Source organism: Rana temporaria, chromosome 5 (genome assembly GCF_905171775.1).
Source record: "Rana temporaria chromosome 5, aRanTem1.1, whole genome shotgun sequence".
Taxonomy (NCBI): domain Eukaryota; kingdom Metazoa; phylum Chordata; class Amphibia; order Anura; family Ranidae; genus Rana; species Rana temporaria.
The window spans coordinates 288,405,230-288,429,575 of NC_053493.1; the positions used below are offsets into that span (position 1 = coordinate 288,405,230).

Sequence of the window (24,346 nt, forward strand, 5' to 3'; positions counted from 1 at the left end):
GGTACTACTGTATAGCTAGATATTGGCGACTTTGGTACAGTTGAAGAAAAAACAAAACAAAAAAAGAAAGAAGGATGGTTACGCAGCTTGCTACTTGACACACAACTTGTGGGAGGTAAGTTTGTAACTAGCTTTTGAGCCCCACCACCTAATACTACCCAGACACCGGAGAGGAAGATAATTGATCAGGAACATTACTATGTTCCAGGTTTCTAGTATTAAAGTCCCAGACCAGGCACACAGACCCCAATCCTTGTCAAGCATGGGGATGGGATATTTTGTGTAGGTCCGAATTCAACAGGCAGGTGAGGAATATGTAGTGCAAGAACTGAAAATTACTGTTAAAAGCTCCCATCACATGGGTCAAAGTCAAATGGCCCATCTGAAAAGAAGGATAACATTTCTTAATATATCATGCAACCAAATCAAGACAAAAAAATAAATAAAAAATTGGTCCAAAAAAAAACTAAAAAGGCATTTAATATACATATAGCTAGTAATGTCGCAAAACCATCAGGTCTTTTATAAGGGCTTGGTTACCTGTGAAGTGGCAGCTCTGAAAGTCAGCGAGTTCCTTAGGCTTTGATCCCTTTCGCAATACTTTGGTCAACGTCTTCACAACCCAAATTTTTCACAGGATTGTTTTATGGATATGGACATTACGAATGTATATATTCAGATATGGAACTAGTTACTTTTAGAATGTCAGAGTTCTTTACAACGGCAATAACATAAAAAAGTAATAATAATAATAATAATATTCCCAAAACGAGTTCAGTAATTCAATACCATCAGACCAGTTAAGGTTTCGGACTGGTTGGTATGGGTAACAGCAATACACATTGTTTTTCACGTATTAAAAGGTCAACATTTCATACATACTACAGCAGCCACCAACTTGATAATAAAACAAATAAAACCTATATCAATAAATAACCTTATACCTCAAGTATAACATTTTACATACTATCCTAATACTATGCAGCATGTCATAGCAACTTGTAAATAACATTGAAATATCTAAAATAGATGCGACAGCGATAAATTTCTCCTGAAAGACAAAATTTCTCCTGAAAGACAAAATTTATGCAGAGACCTTAAAAATCTATTAAGTCTACTAACTGACTAATTAGCGCAAAAGACAAAAATGTAATGAGATGCTTTATCGTTTATCGTGAAACATACAACTGAAATGTAAACATTTTAAATAAAGTGTGTTTGTAAGTGAACAGTGTCTGATTTAAGACAGATCTGTACTTGCGGTCTGTCCTCAGTTCACGAAAAGGGTTTATTTAGCAACTTAAAGCAACAAATAACGGTGTGCAGTAAATCCATGTACAATCTATTTGAAATATGCTAGCGTTGGTCTATGGTCTTTAAGCTGCCAAAGGTTACTGCTGATTGGCCACTTTAAGTAACTGCATAACTCTGTTTGTCAGGACTGCTGAAATGAAGATCTTTAGAAGCCTCTTCTGGGTCGGCATTTTACAAAATATTTTTTTTTGCTTAGCGAACAGAACGTTAAAATTTGTCTGCAACTTAAAGAAGTCCTTAAAGCTGATCTCCAGCTTTTAGTGAAGTTTACCTTTCAGGCTGGCCCAAATAAATCATTATCTTCCCTCCCAGATGTGCCTGCCAACTGTATGTAACCTCCGTTATATACAGTATAGAGCTCTGTGTTCTGGCAGCGAGATAGGAACTTCCAGTCTTTCTCCCGGAACTTCCAGTCTTACTCCCGTAACAAAATCAAGACTGGTTGAGCACTGCTCAGCCATTTACAGGGACATTTGTATTCTATAGATAAATGCAAAGTTTCCTCTGAATGGCCGAGTCAGATCATGATGTCACCCTCCCACCCCAGGAATCATGAGAATACAAACCTCCTTGTGAATGGCTAAGCAGTACTCATTCCAACTTGATTTTGTTGCGGGAGTGTGACTGGAAGTTTCCATCCTGCTGCCAGAACACGGCGCTGCACTCAGGAGCTGAGGCTATATACAGCAGACACATCTGTTAGTGAATGTAATAGTTCATTTGGTACGAACAAATGATTTAAAAAACTTGAATAAAAGCTGGAGATCAGCTTCAAGCTGGCCATACACTGATTGAAATTTGGCCAGTTCAGCAGAGACAATCAAATTTCGATCTGCGTTTGGCAGTTCCAACTTAACAAAAGTCAATTGTTTAATAATCTCTTGTTGGAGGGACATGTTGGAAAATATTCCTTAATCAGCAGCTGCAGGCAATCAACTGTACCTGCTGATCAGTGTATTGCCATTGCCAAAATACAACGTCCAGGTAGGAGCGATTTCTCCATCTACATCATTTATATGGATGGAGGCAACCTGGTGGCTGAATGAAAAAAAAAAACTAACAATGAATGGCCAGCTATAGGCTGTGTGAGGATTGTGGCAATCAAAAACATAAATGGAAACCAGTACATGGTTATTTAATAAGCCCAAAAGAGCTTAGCTACAAAACACATTGGTGTCTTTAGTTTTAGGTCCATGACATTTCTCTTTTCTTGTGGCTTGTGTTTTAAGAGCTCTGCGTCCTCCTAGTTCTTCGTTCTTGAGTTTCCTCAGTCCACTGCATCATAAATGATCCACCATACAGCAGCAAATGTCCAGCTACCTGGGCCAAATGCGAAAGGAGGCGCACAAGACTTCTACAATATAGAAAAAAAGAAATAAAAAGAATTAGGCTTAAAAAAAAAAAAAAAAAAAAAGAAGAGGAAATAAAATCATTGACCAAACTCACAAATTTAATTTTACTTTATGGTCCCCTTTCCTATTCTTTACTACTACAGAGTAACATGATGTATAACCCATTTACATTGGTCAACAAAAAAAAAATTGTAGGAACTTTATACCTTCCACCCCCAGGTTCTCCAATCTGCAAGATTTAACTCTTCCTGGCAGCCATAATATGCTGGGCCAGCCATTTTGCCTTCCAGACATTTCAACTGTCCGGCGAGGAAAGATATAATTTTATTGAGAACTAGATTAAAAGGTAATCTTGTTGTCAGGGTCATCTTAATACATGAGCACCGCCCAGTTGGCAAGTACGATATAATGTAAGATTATCATAGGGGGCCCCATGGTAATCTTATATTATATCGTACTTGCCAACTGTCACACTTTATTAAGCTTTCCTGGGATGGCCACATCCTGAAACCCGTACTGTGCTCTCCTTACCCCTGTATTGGGACCTCGTGAACAATCCCCCCTCCCCCTGTACTGCTCCTTTCTACCTCCTTACTTATACTACGCCCTTTGTGTTGATTAATCTATGATTTATGGAATGTTTTCTTATTGTTTAAAATATATTATTTTTTTAAAGTACTAATAAATATAGGTTTAATTCTATTATCTTTTTATACTTACATGTTTGAGAGTAGGTGCTTAAATTGGGGAAGGCTAGTAGGGGTCCCAGTTCATTACTTTGCCCAGGGGTCCATGATGCCATTAAGACATCCCTGCCTGTCACCACCTTTATTGTCTATTTTATTATTCCATAATAAAATGCAAGTGTCATATGCACTATTAGCCCCACTAATGAATCAAAAGGTTTGCAGTTTTTCAGAGTTACAAGCGCTGCTTCCAATTCCAACACTTTTGGGCAATACAGATGCTGGTTTCTTTGCACTGTTGCAGCACCTCCAACTCACCTGTAACATAGCACAAGTTTGGTTCACCAGTGAGGTCACCAAGCAACACCTCATTAGCTTTATACAAAAAAGCATTCCCTTACCAAGATGAGATGTTGTACTGAATTTGAGAGGAAAGGTTTATGGTAATAAAAAAAAGGGATAATTGTGGGCAGTAGCGTTGGGAGGGGGGGCTGACCGGGGCTATAGCCCTGAGTGGGCCCCCAAAACCCCCTGGGTCTCACATTCCCAATTCAGAATTATTAGCCCGGAGTCCCAAGGCCTGGAGTTGGACAGGAACTCAGAGCTATACAAGGCCAGACTGCCCTGGGGCCGCTTTGCAGGACCGATCCTGGGGGTGCATGGGCGGCCTCTGAAGGAAAGGGGGGGCAAATGCTTCCGAATTACACAAAGTGGGGGACTCCCACTTACCCAGCGCCACAAAGTCCTGCCTCCTGGACCAGCTCCTATGATGGATATCACAGTGGTCCAATGCCAGGAAGTGTGATATCCATCATAGGAGCTGGTCCAGGAGGCAAAACTGACTTAGAGCACACCGGGTAAGCAGGAGTTCCCTGCTTTGTGTAAACCAACAGCTCTCCTCTCCCCATGGCTGCACTAGCAAGGCTGTGCTGACAGGCACTAGTGAGGCTGCATTGACACGCACTGGCGAGGCTGCATCGACGGGCACTGGCGAGGCAGGCAGCAACCAGCAAGTGAGCCTACCCCCACCCCCCATGCCAGGCTTGGGCTGGACTTACTTTAAAATGTGGGAGGGGATATCAAATTTACCTTCGGGGCAGAAGCCCCTGTTTTTTTTCCCACCTAGCAACACCCCCGACTGTGGGTTAAAGCTGAAGCAGGTTGATAAGCTAAAATTCAGGGCTTACTTTATATTTATCCAAACTATTTTGTTTAAGCAGTAAGAGACTATAAAATCAAAAACAATACTGCAAAATTCTAAGAATTGGTTTCACTTCCATATAAAAAAAAATAGAATATTATGGTCTGAACGATTTAAAAAAAAAAAAATAAATAAAAAAAAAAAAAAAGAAGAAGAAGAACTGATTTGGTTTGTGTCGGCACCCTTTCAAAACAGTCTTCGCAATCAAAATTAATGTTGCCGACATTACTAAAAACAGGGTTTGACTTGATCTAGGTACATACCAATATGAAAAACTAATACATGCACCAATATGGATTACATGACATGAAGATTATGTGGATTATTTCACCAAAATATAAAAAAACAGTCTTAAAAATACATACATTGTGTAATTAAAACACTCTCATTAAAACTGAATGATAGGTGGGGGTGGGTTCTTGACAGAACGTGCAAGTACGTAAGCACACTTACCTCCTCCTAGCGTGCCCCAATCCAGCACAGCAAGTTCTCACTTGTAGTAAAAAATACTTCACCTCCCCCCTGCACTGCCACCTTCTTCACCACTTCTTCTAGGTCCCACGTCTCTCCTCTACATCCACTGGGCAGCCGCTAATGACGCAACCATTGCACACAGAAATATACACTGCACTGTTCATGCATGCTTAACATGTAGAAAACTAACAATATTTACAGGCATTTATTTCTTCTCATGGAAATCACAGTGCTCCCCATAAAGGTCATCTGCTTTGGCCTCCAGAAGGCCAGCATTACTTTGATCAAGGCATTATTCAGGGTTAGCATCTACTTCTTGTTACGAGATTCTGGCTCAGAGATGACGCAGTCATCCTGGTGCCTGTGCAGTTTTTGGCTGCCTTCACCAAAACCTCACAAAAATAAACCACCTGCTGCAGCTTGTCAGACTGTGGCTTACTACAAAGTTACAATACTGCAGTCTAATCACTGGGGAGGAGCAATGCTTCCTCCTGCCTACAGCAGACTGATGACCTCATTCCACCATGGATCATCATAATGTCCAAAGGCACTTGACAAGCTCAAGCACTGCTTTTTATAATATAGAGGTTCTGTTTTTTATAAAATTATTTATATATATCTCCCCCTCTGGTCTCCCCCTCATGAGTGTCCCCTTCATATGGCACATGGCCATATCCTGGATACGCCACTGTTCACCTCACATTTTTTTCACGTGTGGACTAGTTGTAACAGCTTATCTCAGCTATACTTTATTTCATACATATAGTAAGAAAGTTCAACATGGTGTTTTGATTAGTCTCCTCCCCCACTCTGAGGTAACATATAACACATATAAGAAAAAGGTAACATATAAAACACAAGTTTATTATGCTAGCCTTGTGAGTGTAGCCATTACTTTTTACCATTAAATTCGTTTTTAAAAACGAAAAGCACTACATGTTGCCTTTTTCATTATATACACACACACACACATACACGTACGTATATATATATATATATATATATATATATATATATATATATATATTACACACACACACACACACACACATATATACACACACATATATACATACACATACACACACATATATATATACACACACACACACACACACACACACATACTGTACACCAGAGTTTTTTTTCTCAGAAAATAGGTGCAGGAACTCAACCACGACTCCGTTCAGATTTCAAAAACAGTAGAAGGGTCTTAAAGGTGCAATACATACCAGGATTGCATTACATACAGAGTGCAGAGTTCAGGGGGGTTACACACAGAGTGCAGAGCTGTCACTTGTAAACACAGAAACCAGACTTCTGTGTTTACAAGTGATTGTGGTGTGCAGGCACCAAAGGGTCTGAGCCAGAGGTGGTGGAACTGAGTTCCCCCTGAAAAAAAGCCCTGCTGTACACACACACACACACATATATACATACACACACATACATACACAGTGGGGATCGAAAGTTTGGGCACCCCAGGTAAAAATTTGTATTAAATGTGCATAACGAAGCCAAGGAAAGATGGAAAAATCTCTAAAAAGGCATCAAATTACAGATTAGACATTCTTATATGTCCAAAAAAGTTAGATTTTATTTCCATCATTTACACTTTCAAAATTACAGAAAACAGCAAAAGTTTGGGCACCCTGCAGAGTTAATATCTTGCACTGCCCCCTTTGGCAAGTATAGCAGCTTGTAAACGCTTTTTGTAGCCAGCCAAGAGTCTTTCAATTCTTGTTTGAGGTATCTTTGCCCATTCTTCCTTACAAAAGTCTTCCAGTTCTTTGAGATTTCTGGGCTGTCTGTCACGCACTGCTCTTTTAAGGTCTATCCATAGATTTTCAATTATATTGAGGTCAGGAGATTGTGAAGGCCATGGCAAAACCTTCAGTTTACGCCTCTTGATGTAACCCCCCGTGGATTTTGAGGTGTGTTTAGGATCATTATCCATTTGTAGAAGCCATCCTCTCTTTCACTTCAGCTTTTTCACAGATTGCATCAAGTTACCATCCAAAATTTGCTGAAATTTTATTGAATCAATTTTTTCTTCTACTCGTGAAATGTTCCCTGTCCCACTGGCTGCAATACAACCCCAAAGCACGATTGATCCACCCCCATGCTTAACAGTTGGACAGAGGTCCTTTTCATTAAATTCTGTGCCCTTTCTTCTCCAAACGTACGTTTGCTCATTCCGGCCAAAAAGTTCTATTTTAACCTCATCGGTCCACAGAACTTGTTTCCAAAATGCATCAGGCTTGTCTATATGCAAAGTTCAAACGCTGATTTTTGTGGTGAGGACATAAGAGGTTTTCTTCTGATGACTCTTCCATGAAGACCATATTTGTACAAGTATCTCTTTATAGTGAAATAGTGTACCACAACTCCAGTGTCTGCCAGATCTTTCTGGAGGGATCGTGCAGTCAAACGTGGGTTTTGAACTGCTTTTCTCACAATCCTGCGAGCTGTTCTGTCTGATATTTTTCTTGGTCTTCCAGGTCTTGCTTTAACTTCCACTGTTCCTGATGACTGCCATTTCTTAAAAACATTCCGAACAGTGGATATTGACATCTGAAAAATGCTTTTCTATCTTCTTATATCCTTCTCCAGCTTTGTGAGCGTCAACTATTTTAAGTTTGTTTTCTAGATAACTGCTTAGAAGAACCCATTGTGCTGATTGTTGGGGCAAGGTCAGATGAGTCTGGGCATTTAAAATCTTTGAGATTGACATCACCTGGTCTTCTCAGACGATGATTGAGAACAATCCATGACACTGGCAGGTCTCAGCTTTGCAAAGTTTGTATGCTATAAACTCTGCAGGGTGCCCAAACTTTTGCAGACGCCATTTTTTGTTTTCTGTAATTTTGAAAGTGTAAATGATGGAAATAAAATCTAACTTTTTTTGACATATTATAAGAATGTCTAATCTGTAATTTGATGCCTTTGAGATTTTTCCATCTTTCCTTGGCTTCGTTATGCACATTAATACACATTTTTACCTGGGGTGCTCAAACTTTCGATCCCCACTGTATATACAAACCTGATGAGTAAGATGATCGGGGTCTTTCAGCCTGAGGAGATCTTTGTATCCAGACTGTGCCGGGTGTCTTGATTATCCCCAGAGGGGACAACTGCTGATTTTACTTGTCTGAGGTGAGCGGCTTGCGATACCGGTGGTGGAGAGCACTTACCTTTTATCTGCACAAACACACACACACACATACATACATACATACATACATACATACATACATACATACATTTTATACACACACACACTTATTTATACATTTTTTTTGGCTAATACACATTTTCAATATACACAATATCTGTTGAATATATTGTTCTGAGAATTAGTAGTGCAGCACTGTATTTTGTATTATTGCTTTAGAGGTTAAAGTGGAATGACAGCAGCTTACTTACGATCACATTTATATATTTACATTATTGCGCTGATCGATTTGTATTCACACCGCATTAGACTTGTCGGTCTATGAATGGTTATGCCAACTCCCAACTGTAGCTATGAAAGCAGCCATGGCTGTCACAGAGGCTGGACTTCAGACCGGTCTGCCTTAGGGTGACCATGTGCCCCGGATTGCCCCTTAATTCATATTTGTGTCCTGGGCATCCTCATTCCGGGACAATACAGTGTCCCTGAATTGCCCTGGGCCGATCTAATGCCCCCTAAAATAGCCTTTGCATTGTCTCTCACTGTCTCAGCCTGTGGTGGTGGACCCCTAAGCTGGCAGAGAGCGAGACCCCTTTTTACTTTACCACCGCCGCTGGCTCAGTGCCCCTGTCCATCCCACTGCCCCTCTCGCTACTCTGCGGCCCCCCTGACCACTCTGTTCTTCTTGATGCACTTTTGATCTTGCACACAGGCCCGCTGATTTCATACACCCCTGCCCCAAAAATCTGCAAAAAAAATGTCAAAAGATAATCTTTTGGGGAGGGGTGGGCGTGTCCCTGAATGGCAGTTTGGAAATGTGGTCACCCTAGTCTGCCTATGTTAATTTCAGTTACATTTTCACCTGATGATCCTGCGCAGAACACTTTTTCTGTCCCTTCATGTATACACTCTTTTCGCCATTGTATTTATGGGGCAGCCATGATTGTCACATAGGCTGGACATGAAACATGTCTGCCTTTGTCTCCATTGCATGGTGGATTGATTGAACTAGTAGTTTATACAATAAAGATAAAGACCGTCAATGGCACTGCATTTCTGGCACGATCAACAGCTATTTTTTGTACTGCTGAAAATGTCCTTAGCCTAGACAATGAAAACGAATACAGCCAGGACATCCAATGATGGGTAAAGTTACATTATATTATATTTTTTTATTTTGGGTTTAGATACACTTTAAAGCGGAGTTCCACCTAAAAATGGAACTTCCGCTTAACCCACTCCTCGCCCCCTTACATGCCACATTTGGCATGTAATTTTTTTTGGGGGGGGGGAGTGAGGGCTTCAGGAGAAGGGGACTTCCTGTCCCACTTCCTCCTTTGCGCCGAGGGGCTGGAAAGGCGATTAGCTTAACAGCCTTTTCACAGCCCCTCCCTGTAGGCGAGCGCCTGTCCAATCGGACGGCGCTGCGCCGCTCACGCATGTGCACTCCCGCTCGCGCATGCGCAGTGGGTGCCCGGCCGTGAAGCCGAAAGCTGTCACTGCTGGGTGCCCACACTAAGAATGAAGACGCCGGCTGGCGAGGGGGGGTGAGGAGCGGAGCCCCGGCCGGCGCTTCGCTGGAGCCGTGGAGCAGGTAAGTGTCTGTTTATTAAAAGCCAGCAGCTACACTTTTTGTAGCTGCTGACTTTTAATAAACTTAAAAAAAAGGTGGAAAACCCCTTTAACCACTTAAGGACCGTCTAACGCCGATATACGTCGGCAGAAAGGCACGGCTGGGCACAATCACGTACCTGTATCACGTGATTGTTAAATGTCCAGCCGTGGGTCGCGGGAGTGCGCCCGCGACCTGGTCCGAAGCTCCGTGGCCGCGGGACCCGATCGCCGCCGGAGTCCCGTGATCGGTCACAGGATCTGAAGAACGGGGAGCGGTGTGTGTAAACACACCTTCCCCGTTCTTCACAGTGGCGCTGTCATTGATCGTCTGTTCCCTGATATAGGGAAACACGATCAATGACTTCACACTTCCAGCCCTGCCCCCCTACAGTTAGAAACACATATGAGGTCACACTTAACCCCTTCAGCGCCCCCTAGTGGTTAACTCCCAAACTGCAATTGTCATTTTTACAATGGTCCCAAAAATGTGTCAAAATTGTTCGATGTGTCCGCCATAATGTTTCAGTCACAAAAAAAAAAAAAAACGCTCATCACCGCCATTAATAAAAATGCAATAAAACTATCCCCTATTTTGTAAACGCTATAAAATTTTGCGCAAACCAAATCGATAAACGCTTATTGTGATTTTTTTTACCAAAAATAGGTAGAATACGTATCGGCCTAAACTGAAGAAAAAAAAATAGTTTTTTTTATATATTTTGAGGGATATTTATTATAGCAAAAAGTAAAAAATATAGAATTTTTTTCAAAATTGTCGCTCTATTTTTGTTTATAGCGCAAAAAATAAAAACTGCAGAGGTGATCAAATACCACCAAAGGAAAGCTCTATATGTGGGGGAAAAAAAAAGGACGCCAATTTTGTTTGGGAGCCACGTTGTACGACCGCGCAATTGTCAGTTAAAGCGAAGCAGTGCCGAATTGCAAAAAGGGGCCTGGTGCTTTACCTGCATATTGGTCCGGGTCTTAAGTGGTTAAAGTGCATCTAAACCAAAACACGCACATCAAATTTGTCTTTGCACAGGTTTCTGTGTCTGTAGATTGCGTAGAATCATTTGCGTTTCCCAGCAACTCAAAGCAATTGAAGTGGACAGAAAAATAAACTTGTAGCTTTTGGAACTCAATACGCCGTAGGAAACTATATTCACCGACACCCTGGTTTTTTCTTTTTGCACATTTCTAAAGGAACGACCTAAACTTTTTAGGGGTTACAACAAGTTTACATTTTTTTTCAGTTTTTAGTAATCTACGGTAACTTTTTCTTCTACGATCTAGCAGCCGCTTACCCTTCTACCAATTCAGGGTATTCATGGATCTTGAACGGCTTCAACAAAAACTGGAAGAACGCTTCTTAAACTTTTGGATCTCTACGATTTGTTTATTTGGATGCAGGCTTTTGATGCCATAGGTATAAACACAAACTAGAACAGTTACAAAAAAGATCTATGAGCTGCACTGCTAATCAGTCATGAATAACACATGGAAATAAACAAACTTCACTTGAACAACTTCATTTGGCAAGTTTTTAAAGCATGTGTGCGTTTGTGTTCTGCTTTAACTCTCAGTGAGTAATGAGAGATCGCCAGACATGGAGGCTGAAAGCAGGACAATGCTGGCAGGTGCGGACGGTCTCTTCTTGGACACAACTGGGCACACAACAGCTGAGCTTTGCACAACAGCTGCTTCTTAGTGTAAGTCAAGACTTGTATCTGTTAAGGATGATTTTACTTTACTCGGGGGGGATGGGCAAGAAACAGTGCTGGTTAAAAAAAAAAAAAAAAATGGAAATTTTGAAATGGGCTACTTTCCTTGCCTCTTCACTCAATCGTGTCCCTCCTCAGGGATCAATGGAAGTTGTAGACATTACATAACAGCACAGTATATAGTGAGAACGGTAGTACTCCAGAGGCAACACACATCACCATTCCTCCCCAGCTACAAGCCAATTTATTTGAAATACATGGAGTATGCCGTGTAAAATAGGACTGCAAATGTGAACAAAGGGGTAGATTCAGTAACATTTACGCATTTTTTACATAGGCGCAGGGCACCGTTTTTGCCCTGTGCCCCCGCAAATTTACTGCGCTACCCGCGATTTAGCTCCGTAAATTGCGCGTGCGCTCTTTAAAATTGCCCGGCGTAAGGGCGCGTAATTTAAATGTTCCCGTAGGGGGCGTGGATCATTAAAATTAGGCGCGTTCCCGCGCCGAGCGTAGAGCGCATGCTCCATCGGGAAACTATCCCGACGTGCATTGCGGTAAATGACGTCGCAAGGACGTCATTTGCTTCAAAGTGAACGTGAATGGTGTCCAGCGCCATTCACGATTCACTTATGCAAACAACGTAAATTTAAAATTTCGCGACGCGGGAACGACGGGTATACTTTAGCATTGGCTGCCCCTGCTTTTAGCATGGGCAGCCCTACGCAAAAAACGCTGTACGCAAAACGATGTAAACTGCGTACGCAGGGCTCGCGTAACGTTGTGAATCGGCGTTAGTATGCAATTTGCATACTATACGCTGACCACAACGGGAACGCCACCTAGCAGCCAACGTAAGAATGCAGCCTAAGATATGAGGGCATAAGAGCCTTATGCCACGCATATCTTAGGCTGCAGTCGGCGTTACGAGGTTCCTGAATCAGGAGCATTCGTAACGCCGGCGCAAGTAAGCAATTGCGCTGCGTAACTATGGTTATATATCAGACAGGAGGCTCATATCTTATGCATTAACTTTCTTTATTTAATGCCCATAGCAGACATTTTAAAACTTTTCTATAAACTTTTAATGTAAAAAATTTTCAGTCAGTAAGACTACGACTCCCAGCAGTCCTTGTAATCCGTAGCCACGCCCAGGTCGGTGACCTCTATATAACAGACTGCCCGACTAAGATCCTCCTCTTTCTTTCTGCTCATAGCAAAAGATAAGTACTCACGGCAAATTTTCTTATATATTTTACTATTATAAGTGTATTTACTTCAGTATACCAATACATAGAATTATGGGCTAGAAAATCCCTTGACAGGGTTAGTCGCAACAAACTTAGGGCTGAATGCCCTAGACCCCTTATACCCAATAAAGTGGTGGCTACCCCTGAGATAGACCCCATTTTAACCAAATATCTAATGAAATCTGGCAAATTCCAGAGAAAAGGGGTAGAACGATCATTCCGATCCATTCAAGATTGTGTTCTAGACATGATGGGGCCCCTGACCAAGATCCTCAATCTTTCGGAAAAAAGGCAGCATCCGGGCAACCGGTCGACCTACAACAGCTGAGAGGCTGGGCGCAAAGAGCAATATGCCTGGCTGGCACTGCCAATACAGCATGCTCGATTGAAAGACGCCGATCTATACTGATGCGTCTGGACCCCCAGTTAGCCCACCTGGCGGAGTCAGAACCCGGACCGTCTGCGGACGGCATGTTATTTGGAGACTCTTTATTGAAAGACGTCAATAAATTTGTGGGCCTTTTTACGAGCCTGGACAAGGCTCAAAATTCCTTGAGGAAAGCTGGGACCCCCAAGGTTTTTAACAGGGCCGGCAGAAACAGAGGCCGATCTGCCGGCCGTGCCCCATCCTACAGGCCACAAAATAGAGCCCCAGTACAATACCAGTACCCGCAGGCTCAATCCTACGCCGCTCCAGTGGCACAACCTGCCCCCTTCTTTCCACCACGAGGCAGACCATGGCGAGGACGAGGGGGACGAGGTTACCCACGATCCCGACCTCCCACCGGTGAGTATGAGGCACACACCACTCAGTCACATTCCTGTGGGGGGACGTCTCAGGTATTTTACCCACGCCTGGTCTGCAATTACGGCAGACGCGTGGATATTACACACTGTAGCGGGGTTCACTGTGGACATCGTAACATCTCCTCCACTCAATGTTATACCGCCACCCATCCGCTTCGCAAACCAGAACGTTGCTCTAATAGACAACGAACTGCGAGATTTACTGGCCAAACAGGCTATAGAAGTAGACCATTGCTCCCCAGGGTTCATCAGCAATATATTTTTAGTGCACAAGAAAGACGGCGGTTATCGCCCAGTGATCAACCTCAGGGAGTTGAACCAATATGTCGTATACCGACATTTCAAAATGGAAGGTATACACTTCCTCCGAGACCTCCTACACCCAGGGGACTGGCTCGTGAAAGTAGACTTGAAAGATGCCTACCTTACGGTCCCCATACACCCAGAATCGCAACACCTCCTACGGTTCCTATGGAGGGGCAAGATGTGGCAATTCACTTGCCTTCCATTCGGACTATCGTCCGCCCCATGGTGTTTCACCAAACTGCTGAAACCGGCGGTAAATGACGTCGCAAGGACGTTATTTGCTTCAAAGTGAACGTGAATGGTGTCCAGCGCCATTCACGATTCACTTATGCAAACAACGTAAATTTAAAATTTCGCAACGCGGGAACGACGGGTATACTTTAGCATTGGCTGCCCCTGCTTTTAGCATGGGCAGCCCTACGCAAAAAACGCTGTACGCAAAACGATGTAAACTGCGTACGCAGGGCTCGCGTAACGTTGTGAATCGGCGTTAGTATGCAATTTGCATACTATACGCTGACCACAACGGGAACGCCACCTAGCAGCCAACGTAAGAATGCAGCCTAAGATATGAGGGCATAAGAGCCTTATGCCACGCATATCTTAGGCTGCAGTCGGCGTTACGAGGTTCCTGAATCAGGAGCATTCGTAACGCCGGCGCAAGTAAGCAATTGCGCTGCGTAACTATGGTTATATATCAGACAGGAGGCTCATATCTTATGCATTAACTTTCTTTATTTAATGCCCATAGCAGACATTTTAAAACTTTTCTATAAACTTTTAATGTAAAAAATTTTCAGTCAGTAAGACTACGACTCCCAGCAGTCCTTGTAATCCGTAGCCACGCCCAGGTCGGTGACCTCTATATAACAGACTGCCCGACTAAGATCCTCCTCTTTCTTTCTGCTCATAGCAAAAGATAAGTACTCACGGCAAATTTTCTTATATATTTTACTATTATAAGTGTATTTACTTCAGTATACCAATACATAGAATTATGGGCTAGAAAATCCCTTGACAGGGTTAGTCGCAACAAACTTAGGGCTGAATGCCCTAGACCCCTTATACCCAATAAAGTGGTGGCTACCCCTGAGATAGACCCCATTTTAACCAAATATCTAATGAAATCTGGCAAATTCCAGAGAAAAGGGGTAGAACGATCATTCCGATCCATTCAAGATTGTGTTCTAGACATGATGGGGCCCCTGACCAAGATCCTCAATCTTTCGGAAAAAAGGCAGCATCCGGGCAACCGGTCGACCTACAACAGCTGAGAGGCTGGGCGCAAAGAGCAATATGCCTGGCTGGCACTGCCAATACAGCATGCTCGATTGAAAGACGCCGATCTATACTGATGCGTCTGGACCCCCAGTTAGCCCACCTGGCGGAGTCAGAACCCGGACCGTCTGCGGACGGCATGTTATTTGGAGACTCTTTATTGAAAGACGTCAATAAATTTGTGGGCCTTTTTACGAGCCTGGACAAGGCTCAAAATTCCTTGAGGAAAGCTGGGACCCCCAAGGTTTTTAACAGGGCCGGCAGAAACAGAGGCCGATCTGCCGGCCGTGCCCCATCCTACAGGCCACAAAATAGAGCCCCAGTACAATACCAGTACCCGCAGGCTCAATCCTACGCCGCTCCAGTGGCACAACCTGCCCCCTTCTTTCCACCACGAGGCAGACCATGGCGAGGACGAGGGGGACGAGGTTACCCACGATCCCGACCTCCCACCGGTGAGTATGAGGCACACACCACTCAGTCACATTCCTGTGGGGGGACGTCTCAGGTATTTTACCCACGCCTGGTCTGCAATTACGGCAGACGCGTGGATATTACACACTGTAGCGGGGTTCACTGTGGACATCGTAACATCTCCTCCACTCAATGTTATACCGCCACCCATCCGCTTCGCAAACCAGAACGTTGCTCTAATAGACAACGAACTGCGAGATTTACTGGCCAAACAGGCTATAGAAGTAGACCATTGCTCCCCAGGGTTCATCAGCAATATATTTTTAGTGCACAAGAAAGACGGCGGTTATCGCCCAGTGATCAACCTCAGGGAGTTGAACCAATATGTCGTATACCGACATTTCAAAATGGAAGGTATACACTTCCTCCGAGACCTCCTACACCCAGGGGACTGGCTCGTGAAAGTAGACTTGAAAGATGCCTACCTTACGGTCCCCATACACCCAGAATCGCAACACCTCCTACGGTTCCTATGGAGGGGCAAGATGTGGCAATTCACTTGCCTTCCATTCGGACTATCGTCCGCCCCATGGTGTTTCACCAAACTGCTGAAACCGGTGGTGGCGGCACTGAGGAGCAGGGGGGTTCGTCTGGTCATCTACTTAGACGACATCCTCATTCTAGCCTTCTCAGAGACCCAGGCCCATCTTCACATGTCATGGACTGTGTCATTGTTACAACAACTGGGTTTCATTGTCAACCAGGACAAATCAATATTGATTCCTGCTCAGCAGATGGAATTTTTGGGTTTTACGGTGGACACCATTCAATCCACCCTCAGCCTCCCCAGCCCCAAACTCGCTCTGATCCGCAAGGAGATCCGGACTACACTGCGGAAGGGTTGCCTATCCCTCTGCACGCTAGCGCGTCTTGTGGGCCTCTTAGCAGCTTCCATCCAAGCTATTTTCCCGGCCCCATTACACTACAGAGCCCTCCAGAGGCTCAAAATCATGCACCTGAGACAAGGTCTCAGGTACACCGACGAGGTTCCCCTATGTCGGGACACGATCGAGGAGTTGAAATGGGGGCTTCGCCATGCCGTAGAATGGAATGGCAGGACCATCTTCAACCCCTACCCGGATGTGGTCATAGAATCGGACGCCAGCCGCAGGGGCTGGGGCGCCAGATGCGGCAGGGCATCCACCGGAGGGACTTGGTCAGTAGAGGAAACCAAGCTCCATATCAACGCCCTAGAACTCCTGGCAGCTCTATTCGCTCTCAGGAGTTTTATGCCTCGTACCTCTACGTGTTGTATTATATTCCGCATGGACAACGTGGCGGCGGTCCAGTACGTCAACCACCTGGGGGGTACCAAATCCAAGGTTTTAGCGACCATCGCGAAAGACTTCTGGCACTATTGCTTAGCCCACAATATAACCCCTGTCGCGGAATACATTCCGGGCGTGTCCAACTCAGTGGCCGACTGGAATTCTCGATACCTGCGAGATTCCAGCGACTGGAAGTTGGATCGTTCAGTATTTCTCCATCTACAACAGATCTGGGGTCCACTATACATAGACCTGTTCGCCTCATGCCTCAATCATCAGCTGCCCCGCTTCTTCAGCTGGAGGCCGGACCCAGAGGCCTATGCGGTCGACGCGCTGCACCAACCTTGGCCGGAGGGCACCCATTACGCATTCCCTCCCTTCCAGTTGATCCCCAGACTCCTCATTCGGATTGCCACCCTGGAGGCAACTGTGGTGTTGATCACACCGTGGTGGCCGACCCAACCGTGGTTTCCCCTCCTGTTGGGGATGACCGCGGATCGTCCCAGGCTCCTGCCTCACTTTCCTCATCTTCTCACCAATCCGAACGGGGAACTACACCCCCTAATTTTAGAAGACAACCTACCACTCTTGGCGTGGCTGGTTTCGGGATCGCGGACGCTGACAACGTCCTTTCACAGTCGGCTCAGGACCTCCTCGCCCTGGCCTGGGCCCCCGGGACTCGATCGGCATATCGATCAGCGTGGGGGCTCTGGGTGCGTTGGTGTGATCGACGGCAGGTCGATCCTGTACGAGCCCCTGTATCTTTAGTGGTGAATTATTTGGCAGATTCCTTTGAATCTGGCAAATCGTTCAGCTCCATAAATGTTTACCGGTCAGCTATTTCGGCATACCACTGCCCTGTGGATTCCCTACCGATCGGCAAACACCCGTTAGTCTGTCGACTCATGAGAGGCATAAGATTCCAACGTCCCCCACGGCCTAGATACCAAGCAACCTGGGATGTTTCCAAGGTGCTGGATATGTTCGCCAGGTGGGAGGATAATTCTGATCTTCCTTTAAGACTCCTTTCCATTAAACTGTCAGTCCTTCTCTGCCTAGTGTCCATTAAAAGGGTATCCGATGATTTGGCCTTGGATATCTCTAGACGACAATTTTCACCGCAAGGAGTCAAGTTTTCTGTAGTGCGCAGGACTAAGACCGGTATTCAATCGGTCTTCTACCCGTTTTTTCCTGCTCATCCACTCCTCTGCGTGGTTCGCTGCCTACAGGCATATGAACTACAGACCGCTAGCTTGCGTTCCCCGGGTTTGTCACAACTCCTGGTGTCTTATGTCAAGCCACACTTTCCAGTATCGTCGGCCACGCTGGCACGCTGGGTACGTATGGCCATGGACATGGCTGGTATTGATGTGTCCCTCTTCGGAGCCCACTCCGCCAGAGGGGCCATGGCCACCAAAGTAGTCACTTCAGGGGGCTCCCTTTCCGATCTTCTCGTGGCGGCAGATTGGTCTTCAGAGACTACCTTCCGTCATTTTTACTTTAGACCGCAAGATCATGTATCCATGGCAGTTTTACCCTAATATTGTATGTGCAATGTATTCTGTCAGGATATGCATATTATGTCTGCAGGATTAAATGTTAAGCTTTAAACTTGCATAAGATATGAGCCTCCTGTCTGATATATAAATCTAGATTTTCCTAGCTTGTGACGGAAAATATAAGTTATATGAAGACAGGAGGCGAGTATCTTCCCTCCCGTCCCACCCTATTATGTATATCTCTGATTTCTTCACAGGTTACTGAATATCGTACCTGGGTAATACTCCGGATTGGGATACTTGGAAGTTCTACTGTCTTCTTACCCCTGTTGGGACGGAACGCCTATTGAACCCTCGTTGGGTTAAAATTTCTCCGAGAACCCCGTTGGGAATCGACGAACGACTCTGATCCAAGTTATGGATTCCTCGGACCCCGGCCGGACGGATACAGTTCAAGACGACGACATCCGACAGGCAAGATCTTCGCAGCAAGAAAGAGGAGGATCTTAGTCGGGCAGTCTGTTATATAGAGGTCACCGACCTGGGCGTGGCTACGGATTACAAGGACTGCTGGGAGTCGTAGTCTTACTGACTGAAAAATTTTTACATTAAAAGTTTATAGAAAAGTTTTAAAATGTCTGCTATGGGCATTAAATAAAAGAAAGTTAATGCATAAGATACTCGCCTCCTGTCTTCATATAACTTATATTTTCCGTCACAAGCTAGGAAAATCTAGATTTACGCAGACGCAATTGCTACCTGAATCTACCCCAATGTATACAATATTTTAAAGACCGGAAGAATGAAGTCTCTTCAAATTGCATGTAGTTCAGCATTTAATAAATTGAAAATACTGGGAAAGCTGCACAGAGCATAGAAATATATCTTTTGAATGATACATAGGCCCGGATTCACAAAGCACTTACGCCGACGTATCTCCAGATACGCCGCGTAAGTGTAAGTATGCGCCGTCGTATCTATGCGCCGTGCCCATAAACTGAGATACGCCTGAAAATAGGCTTCATCCGACCGACGCAACTTTCCTACGCCGACGCATATTTACACTGAGCGCATTTGCCGCTCCCATAGATTTTCTATGCACATATGCAAATGAGGGAGATACGCCGATTCACGAACGTAGTTGCGCATAATATACGCGGTTTGCGCAAGTCGTACGTCCGGCGTAAAGTTATTCCCCATATAGGAGCCGCAACTGATGCAAAGGTATGGACCAGGGAACACAAGCCGTCGTATCTTTTGTCATTTACGTAGTACGTGAATAGGGTTGGGCGTAGGCCGTGATCCGTCGTTTCTTAGGGAGTAGTTCCGACGTGATTCTGCGCATGCGCACTGGGATGCATCCAAGGGACGGCGCATGCGCCGTACGTTATTTGTATCTTTATGACGCTCAATCCATCATTTGCATGGGGTCACGCCTCATTAGCATGGCTCACGCCCACTTCCACCTACGCTGGCTTACGCCGAGGAAACCCAGCGTATCTTTAAGAGCGAGTGCTTTGTGAATCCAGTGCTTGCATCTGTGCGCTGCGTCGGCGTAGCGTATATTAGATACGCTACGCCCGCATAAATATGCGCCGATGTATGTGAATCCGGGCCATAGTTTTCTTTTCAGTATATAGGTTATCTTGATAACATTCCCAATCTAAGAGGAAACGTGTTGGATCGGGGCTAGCAACACAAGTCCATCTATGCCGGTGTCTTGTCGATAAATGCCCCCTGTCAAATAATGCCTGCTCGGTACTGTGCCAAATGCCTCCGAACATCCGAATTGATGATCAGCTGTATACGGTGCCTATGCACTATAGCTGACATAGTGCCACACGCTCCTGATGCTTGCACAAGTCTGCAAGGGTGGACTTGTACATGATCGGCATGAGTGTGGGGCGGATGGCAACAGAAGGGGGCGTATGTTCCAATGATGGGCACGTAATTTGTCACGACACTCAAACACATCTTCTAAACAAATATATCTCTGTTATTCTTCCTACACTCGTTCCCCTTAACTCGTGTAGGAAGAATAGCAGAGATATATTTGCTTAGGAGATGTGTTTGAGTTTCATGACAAATTCCACCCCCATCTTAACAGCAGTGCCCATCATTAGAACATACGCCCCCTTTAGTTGTCATCCGTCCCTCACTCGCGCCAATCATGTACAAGTCCGCCCCTTGCACGAGCATCGGGAGCTTTTTACAATGTTCGGCGGCTTTCGGCCAATCCGTGCTGCACGAATGCGCAGTACAGGGCGTGCATTATTCGACTGGGGGCCTTTCTCGTCATAACACTAGTCATTCTGTAGACTGCCAAGCACGATTACAACACACATTGCCTGATTTTAGCATCTTGGATGCAACTAATTTGTATTCAATAAATCAGTTTTATAAACCTTAATGATCAATAAGCCTCTTCTATTACTTTACATATTGCCTGATGCAACATGCGGGAGTAAGGAGATTTACAGGCCTGACTGTCTCAAAGCCAGCTGACCATTCAACTTTCAAGGAGTATTTACACATATGCATATGATCTCTTGGTGGGATCATTCCTTCTGGCAAGCAGCTCATCTTATTCATTCAGCACGGTGGTTATACCCTCTTCATGTGGAATTAAAATGATCCTCATCAGGATCATTCAGTTGGAACTGCATGTGGGAAGCTGGATTCACATATATACTTTATTTTATACATCCATTTTATGTGAACTGTGGCACATTGTTTCTATTTTCTTCTTAGAGAATTTTCTCTGTTGGATACATTTGTTTCCAATACCTAGACTTTTGTGTAGCAAAGTCCTTTTTGATTAAGGCTGGGTTCACTCATGCAAATTGGATGGGGATATTTGGAAGAGCTGGCTATAATTTAAACAGTCCTTGATCCATTTGGGATATATGGGGAGTGGGGGTAGTATTTAGGGGCTTGCCCCCTGCTTCACGGTGTAGTGCGTTACCAATTGTTTTCTTGGCGACTATGGTCTCAGCTGCCTTGAGATCATGGACAGGATTCTCCCATGTAGTTCTGGGCCGATTCCTTACCGTTCTCATGATCATTAAAACTCCACGAGGCAAGATCCTGCATGGAGCCCCAGACTGAGGAAGATTGACAGTTATTTTGCTTTTTCTTCCATTTGCAAATAATCAAAAACACCATTGTCACCCTCTCACCAAGCTGCTTGGTGATGGTCTCATAGCCCATTCCAGCCTTGTGTAGGCCTACAATCTTGTCCCTGACATCCTTTGACAGCTCTTTGGTGTTGGCCATGGTGGAGCGATTGGAATCTGATTGATTGCTTCTGTGGACACTTTAAGAGTGCTCCTAAACTCAGCTCGTTGCCTGTATAGAAGACACCTGGGAGCCAGAAATCTTGCGGCTTGATAGAGGATTAAAATGCAAAATATATAACCATTTGAAATGCGCTTTTCTGGATATTTTTGTTGTTATTCTGCCTCTGACTGTTAAAATAAACCCATCATAAAAATTATAGACTGATCATTTCTTTGTCAGTGGCAAACGTACAAAATCAGCAGGGGATCAAATACCTTTCCCCCCATCATTGGATAACATGGAACACAGTGAAGACATTCATCAAGTGGAGAAAATATGACAACAGTGAAACTGCCAAGAACTGGATGTCCCTCCAAAATTGATGAAGAGACGAGAAGAAAACTGGTCAGGGAGGTTGCAAAGAGGCCTATAGCAACATTAAAAGAGGCTGCAGGAATATCTGGAAAGTACTGGCTGTGTGGTACATGTGACAACAATCTCCCATATTCTTCATATGCCTGGGCTATAGGGTAGGCTTAAGAAAAACATCCAAGCCCAGCTAAATTTTGCAAAAACACATCTGAAGTCTCCTAAAAGTATGTTGGAAAATGTGTTATGGTCTGATGAAACCAAGGTTGAACTTTTTGGCCATAATTCCAAAAGATGTTTGGTGCAAAAACAACACTGCACATCACAAAAAAGAACACCATACCCACAGTGAAGCATGGTGGTGGAAGCATCATGCTTTGGGGCCGTTTTTCTTCAGCTGGAACAGGGGCATTAATCAAGGTAGAGGGAATTATGAACAGTTCCAAATACCAGTCAATATTGGCACAAAACCTTCAGGCTTCTGCTAGAAAGCTGAACATGAAGAGGAACTTCATATTTCAGCATTAAAACAACCCAAAGCATACATCCAAATTCAACAAAGGAACGGCTTCACCAGAAGAAGATTCAAGTTTTGGAATGGCCCAGCCAGAGCCCAGACCTGTGGGGAGGATCTGAAGAGGGCTGTGCACAGGAGATGCCATCGCAATGTGACAGATTTGGAATGTTTTTGCAATGAAGAGTGGGCAAATATTGGCAAGTCAAGATGTGCAATACTAATAGACTCATACCCAAAGACAGTGCTGTAATAAAATCAAAAGGTGCTTCAACAAAGTATTCGTTTAAGGGCGTGCACACCTATGCAACCATATTATTTTATAGTTTTTCTATTCTTACTTCCCTCCACCTAAAATATTTTAGTTTATTGTTCAACTGAGTTATACAATTTATGAGTCATATTAAAAAAAAAAAAAAAAAAAGTTCTGAAATGTTTTAGCTTTGTCTCATTTTTGTTTGGTTTTTACATCACAGAAACCTGACATTTCAACAGGGGTATGTAGGCTTTTTATACCCACTGTACGCATACACACACACTTTATTACCAAAAGTATTGGGACACCTGCCTTTACACGCACATGAATTTTAATGGTATCCCCGTGTTGTCCGTAGGAGGTCAATATTGAGATGGCCCGCCCTTTGCGGCTATAACAGCTTCAACTCTTCTGGGAAGGCTGTCCACAAGGTTTAGGAGTTTGTCTATGGGAATGTTTGATCGTTCTTCCAGAAGGGCATTTGTCAGGCACTGATGTGGACGAGAATGCCTGGCTTGCAGTCTCCGCTCGAATTGATCCCAAAGGTGTTCTGTCTGGTTGAGGTCAGGACTCTGTGCAGGACAGGCAAGTTCCTCCACCCCAGACTCGCTAATCCATGTCTTTATGAACCTTGCTTTGTGCACTGGGGGGTATTTCGGTGTGGGTTTTTTTTTTTTTGCAGTGCTGGAACCTGATCAAGGGCAGGACTCACCAGGGCTAGTATTGAGAGGGCGGCAGAGGAAGTAAGTTGTGCAGAAAACTTCCTCTACTGGCTAATGTTATACACAACATCTCTATCAATAAATTTATATATATATATATATATATATATATATATATATATATATATATATATATATATATATATATATATATATATATATATTATCACAAAAAGACCCCAAAAACATAAAACATTGAAAGTGTTGTTCTTTAAAACCAGCAAGTAGACAGTTCATGAAAACTTGTACTCTGAGAAATAATGGTGTTGCACTTGCTAACACGCTTCTAAAAATACTAGATGCCTGGCATTAGTACTTTTAAGACAAAAACCTGAAACACATGGATCAGAAAACTGATGATAACATCAGCATTCATCACCTGCTTACCCGTTTGTGACGTTACTGGATCAGCATGACAGCCAGCAAATTGGTGTCCTCAAACGGTTACTTTTTCCGTCACAGAATGGCTTTACACCTCTATGTTGTTATAAAGTGCCGGTACTGCAACTCACATGCGTTTGATGGCAGCCCAATGCACCACCATAGCACCCTGTAATGCGTTAACCCACTACCATGTGTTTTGGCGAGTTGTGTTGGAAAAAAAAAGGTACAGGTACATTTTCCGGTCTGCTCTAAATGAAAAAAAAATGAATGGGCCGGCATAACTCAGCAGAAAATACTCGATACAACACATGTTATGTGACGCACACCAGAGCGGACAGGTGTGAAGGAACCCTTATACTATAAAATGTATCTCATCTATGCTAACAGAATAAAAAATAAATAAAAA

The 24,346-nt window shown here is 44.1% G+C and overlaps 1 protein-coding gene across 1 annotated transcript in view; it reads right to left on the reverse strand.

Annotated features, from left to right (window-relative positions):
• Window positions 1–461: 461 nt before the first annotated feature.
• CIDEA (cell death inducing DFFA like effector a) overlaps window positions 462–24,346 on the reverse strand; it is a 41,340-nt gene continuing 17,455 nt past the window's right edge. Inside the window, exon 5 of the mRNA XM_040353940.1 lies at window positions 462–2,668. Within this exon, the coding sequence (XP_040209874.1) occupies window positions 2,539–2,668 (130 nt within the window). The 3' untranslated portion in view covers window positions 462–2,538. The remainder of the gene's footprint in view (window positions 2,669–24,346) is intronic.